Source organism: Lactuca saligna, chromosome 6 (assembly GCF_052625555.1).
Source record: "Lactuca saligna cultivar CGN05327 chromosome 6, ASM5262555v1, whole genome shotgun sequence".
In the NCBI taxonomy this organism is placed as follows: Eukaryota; Viridiplantae; Streptophyta; class Magnoliopsida; order Asterales; family Asteraceae; genus Lactuca; species Lactuca saligna.
Genome location: NC_136422.1, coordinates 135,181,434 through 135,186,727, shown reverse-complemented (window position 1 = coordinate 135,186,727; position 5,294 = coordinate 135,181,434). Strand labels below are relative to the sequence as shown.

Below are 5,294 nucleotides of genomic sequence, written 5' to 3'. Positions count from 1 at the left end.
GGTTGAAGGTTCAAGTCTTGATTGGGACACTGGTGGATTTATGAGTATATTAGGAGTAGATTAAATTTGATGGTTCAAAAAAACCTCACATCTGCTAATGGAAAAATACAAAACCGAACCGAAAAAACCTCAAACTGAACCGAAAAATGTGCATACAAAGACCACAAGGTCGGTCCTAAAAATATCAGACCGAAAAAAGACATGCCCGAGACTGATTCGAAAAAGGATCAAACTGTTTTGAAACTAGTCCCAAAAGACCGGATAATTCTGAAACCGATTCGGTACCTGTCCGAGAGTGCCAATTGCCCAATTGTAAAAGAACATCGGAAAACGGTAATGGCGGTTACCTTATTTTTTTTCGACGTTCGGTGAACTTCACCATTTACTGCAACAAGCTTTCACTTCATTTTATTTTCTTTCTTGAAGCATTTGTGCATAATTTTATTCATATAATCTTTTCAATTTTACCGGACGTAATTAATCAACATGCCTCACACAAACATCAACTGAACTAATTCATCAGAATAAAACTTGAAATAAAGAACATAAAATTGATTATAACGCATGCCTATTATGTTCATTGTTCAATTTGTATGAAACAAAAAAATGTTCAAATTGGTAACTCTAAAATCTAACTCGTGAAATACACATTGGCTACTGTTCGGTTGGTTTTTTGGTTTTCAGTTTATACGGTTCGGTTTTATCGGTTTTTTTACATCTTAAAAATAACAATAACCAAACCAAATAAGGTTCGGTTTAATCGGTTTTGGTTAATTCAGCTACAGTTTATCGGTTTGATTTACCGGTTAAACCAAATACATTTTCGCATGTAACAACAAAAATATTAAACTAAAAGAAAAAAAAAACTTACTAACTTTTACTAAATGAAAAAAAAAAAAAACACTAATACATAACATATTATATTAAGTTTTTCATGATATATTATCTTAAGGTATCAATGTAGCCATACAAGTTCTAGATGCGAGTTAATAAAGTTTTAATCGTATATATGGAAGAAAGAAATTATTGAAGACTAATTGATATTTGACTAATTAATTGTTGTTTTTAATACCATGTATAAACAATTATAATTTATAATGATTAATAATTAAATAACCAGTTATAAAAATATTTTTTAATACATAGATATAAACTAAAAACTAGAAAAAACAGTTGTTAGTTTTTTAAAATATAAAATTCCATAAAAATCAAAAGCTAAAAAGTAAAACGATGTTAAATAATTTTTTAATTATAAATTTTTAATTTTAAATAAGATGTAAAAGCTGCTACCACCTTCGGTTTTTTCTTTTAAAAGAAAAAAAAAAAAAAAAAAAAAAAAAAAAAAAAAAAAAAAAAAAAAAAATTGTGCCGAACACAGCCCTTACTTTGTATGATTGTGATTTGTGAGTCACAGGTTGAATCAGACGTGGCATATGTTTCAGCCTCCTAATTTACTACTTTTTTGGGTGTCCCAAATATCCAATTTGTAATCATTCCATAAATGTCAATTTTGCCCTAGGATCATTTTAACACAAAAACACAAATTTAATATCACAGTTGATATAAAACCTCTCTAACCTAAAATTATTTTTGTATTAATTTGGTTTTCGTAAATACTAAAACACCGACTTTAATATTTAACTAGTATTAATCTTTCCTTTTATAATTTGATTCTTCAAGTTGAATATTATGTACCTTTAGTTTCTTTCATTGTATAATAATGATATTTGTTTATTTTAATCTTTATGTTCCAGAATTACCTAAAAATACAAATACTTTTTAATAAATTAAAACATAATATTATCTTCAAAACTTAACTACATATGGACATTTAATTTATGATTATACTTATCTATCTAATAAGTAAAAAACTGATAAATTATATAATTTTTCAATAACATATATAATTCAGAAATGAGAAATTAAATAACCTTTTATATTTTTTGTTCCTAAAAATCTTCCTACTCAATTAAATGATGACATATGTCACATTAAATTCTAATTTAATTATATTTAATTATACTAAAATGATATATGTCATTATTTAATTAGATAGAATGATTTGTAAGAATAAATGTAGGAGGATATTTAATCTCTTGAGTAATATATATATATATATATATATATATATATATATATATATATATATATATATATATATATATATATATATAATATAATGCAATAAATTTCATTATGTATCAATTTAGCTACTAGGGGCACTTTGGTAATTCACACTAGAAAATGGATAATCGAATAATATATGTGGCCAAAATTAGCAGCAACTTCCAGAACACAATGTACTTCAATTTAAGCCATTTTTGTTCTTCCTATTTCACTCTATCCTATAATCGTTTGATGTGATTAAGGATAATACATTACTGAATTCATGGTGGTTTTAAGCTACCAAGTTCTTCACTTTCCAAAAACTAACCACCACCACCACCACCACCGACGTTCCTCCACCATAAAACCCCACCACCACCATGGCGGCAGTTTCCTCCGGTGCGGGATAGCAGAGCCCTCCGGCCAACCAGCACCGATGGGGCAAAAGACAAAGTACAATGACGGGGTGTTTGAGAAGGTGTTCATGAGCTTATTTGCTCGGAAAATGGAAAAGTTTTCCGGGAAAGGGTATAAAGGTCAAAACAAGGGTTTGTTTGATTATGATTATGATAGTTTTGTGGATGTATCGAGAAGTGTAATGATAGGGAGGAATCGTATACAGCAACAGGAAGTTGTTAGGGAGGTCCTCATGTCCATGCTTCCTCCTGGCGCACCTGAACAGGTAGGATTTTACTTTATTACCCTTTATAAAATATCCACAATTAATATTTAATACCCGATATAATCCAAATATAAAACAATTTTTACTGTTGTTAATGGCTAATGTATCTAGTGTTTTACTGATGGTAGTTCAAGAAACTATTTCCACCCACAAAATGGGCAGCCGAGTTCAATGCAGCCCTCACAGTCCCTTTCTTCCATTGGTTAGTTGGTCCTTCCGAGGTAATGTATTGTTAGCTGCTGTCTGTTATCTGTTATTTGGATAAATAATATTTAAAAAAATATTTTTAAAAAAATGACAACCCGTTTAGGAAAGAGGAAAGAAAAAGTAAATAATAGTAAATTTGTAAAAAGTTAGACTTGTTTTTGTGACTTTGGTAAATCGTTTTTTCTGTATTAAATTAAAAAGAAACATTTGTATATAGTTTAGTAAATAATATTTAAAAATATTAGAAAAAGATGACAACCCGTTTAGGAAAGCGGAAAGAAAAAGTAAATAATATAAAATTTGTAAAAGGTTAGACTTACTTTCGTAATTTTTTCCGTTAAGTTGTTTTTTCTGTATTGAATTAAAAAGAAACACTTGTATATAGTTTACCAGATTAAGTCATGTCTGTGTTAGGTGGTAGAAGTAGAAGTGAACGGGGTAAAGCAAAGGAGTGGGGTCCTTATAAAGAAATGTAGGTACTTGGAGAATAGCGGGTGTGTAGGAATGTGTGTTAATATGTGTAAAATTCCTACTCAAGATTTCTTCACCAACGAATTTGGTCTTCCATTGACCATGATTCCAAGTAATTTCTCTAATTGTGTATTATTTTTTTTTACGGGTAAATGCAAGAAATAACAATTTATTTTCATTTTTTTTCCTATTATAGTATTGTATTTCAAGAAATTTATTCGGTTATAAAATGTCATCTAAATACAAAGCAATTCTCACTACTACAATCGGGTATATATTGTAAAGTAAAATGCCATAGACTCATAATAAGAAAAAACTAAAAGTACAATGTTGTAATAGAAAGAAATGTAAGTAGGATGCTATAATATATAAATAAATGAGAATAAGTTGTTATCTCTTGCATTTAGCCCCTTTTTAATATCTAAACACATAGACTAAGTGTCATTTTTGGTCCCTAAGTATAGTTAATTTTTGCAATTTTGGTCTAAAAAAGTTTTCTTTTGCAATTTTGTCCCTCATTTTAGGTTCTTCCAATGTTTTTGGCCCCTTTTCAAAGTATCATAACTAATTTTAGTCCCTAACTATACTATAACTGATTTTTTTCAATTTTGGTCCCCAAAATATAATGATTTAGTTGGAACATGACCATACATATGACAAAAACCTTAAATAATGACCAAATTTGCAAGAGAATTTTTTGGGACCAAAATTGAAAAGAATAACTATACCTAGAGACCAAAAATGTAAATTTACTCAAACATTTAACTTCATATTTTTTATAGATTTTGAAGATATGAGTTGCGAAATGGTGTATGGTCAAGCTCCACCGAAATTTGAAGAAGATCCGGTGGCCAAACAACCATGTTTTACCGATATTTGTAAGTTTGTTACCATTATAAGTTATTATGGGTCAATAATAATAGTACTGTCCAGACCCAAAAATCCAGTCCCGTCAAATCACAACGTATCTTACAAAAGAGACGGTCTGATTAAAGACCAATAATGTCATAGTCCGGTCCAAGACTGACATGTTAAGCAGTAACTATGTCAGACAATCTTGGACCAGGATATAGGAGTGTTACCATGTTTGTATGAATTGGTTTAATTTATTTTTTTTATTAATCAGACCAATAATGTCATAGCTCGGTCCAAGACTAACATGCTAAGCAGTAACTGTGTCAGGCAGTCTTGGACCAGGATATAACAACAGTGTTACCATGTTTGTATGGATTGGTTTAATTTGTTTTTTTTATTATGTAGGTTCGGTAGCAAACACTAGTTCCAGCATTTGCCCCAAACTACAAGTGTGATACGGTTTTATTACATATATTGACACAATTATATATTTTTCTTGATTATTGGGGTGAGACCCCAATTTTTTAATTTTATTTTGGTGTAGTGAAATAAAATGTTGTGTTGATTGATATATGTAAATGTAAATCTGTAAATGTAATAATGTATGGGGAGAAAAAAAGTAAGGTAATGGGCGGGGAATCTACTATAATAAATGAAGGTTTTTTGCCACATGTTCTCTTCTCATTCATTTGGACACATATCATTCTCTAGATTTTTTAAATTTTTTATTTTCCACTTGTCATTTTATTGAATTTTTCATTATATTAAATTAAAATTTCACATTTAATGTGTAAGGTAACATATAGGTAAGCTATTTATTAGAAAGAGTTTATATATGTAATGTATTCAATATATTAAAGTCTTATTAATTTTAATAATTCAAATTTTTCTCATTTTTCTTATAAATTCAAACTTTTCAAATTATTAATTTGTTTTTTTAATTAAATTCATGTAATACATGGGTGTCACAACT

The 5,294-nt window shown here is 28.8% G+C and overlaps 1 protein-coding gene across 1 annotated transcript; it reads left to right on the top strand.

The window, feature by feature from the left end:
• The first annotated feature begins 2,311 nt into the window (after positions 1-2,311).
• Positions 2,312-4,992, top strand: LOC145001463 (beta-carotene isomerase D27). The gene is made up of 5 exons (XM_078960832.1): positions 2,312-2,788; positions 2,917-3,009; positions 3,410-3,578; positions 4,249-4,344; positions 4,727-4,992. The coding sequence occupies exons 1-5, from the start codon at positions 2,390-2,392 to the stop codon at positions 4,774-4,776; spliced, it is 807 nt and encodes a 268-aa protein (XP_078816958.1). The 5' UTR covers positions 2,312-2,389; the 3' UTR covers positions 4,777-4,992.
• Positions 4,993-5,294: the final 302 nt, after the last annotated feature.

Bases quoted from the DNA above. Each gene is read 5' to 3' on its own strand.
- LOC145001463 (XM_078960832.1), top strand. From the start codon at position 2,390: ATGGTGGTTTTAAGCTACCAAGTTCTTCACTTTCCAAAAACTAACCAC. The intron at 3,579-4,248 runs GTAATTTCTCTA...TATTTTTTATAG, and splicing joins TCCATTGACCATGATTCCAA to ATTTTGAAGATATGAGTTGC. The intron at 4,345-4,726 runs GTAAGTTTGTTA...TTTATTATGTAG, and splicing joins ACCATGTTTTACCGATATTT to GTTCGGTAGCAAACACTAGT.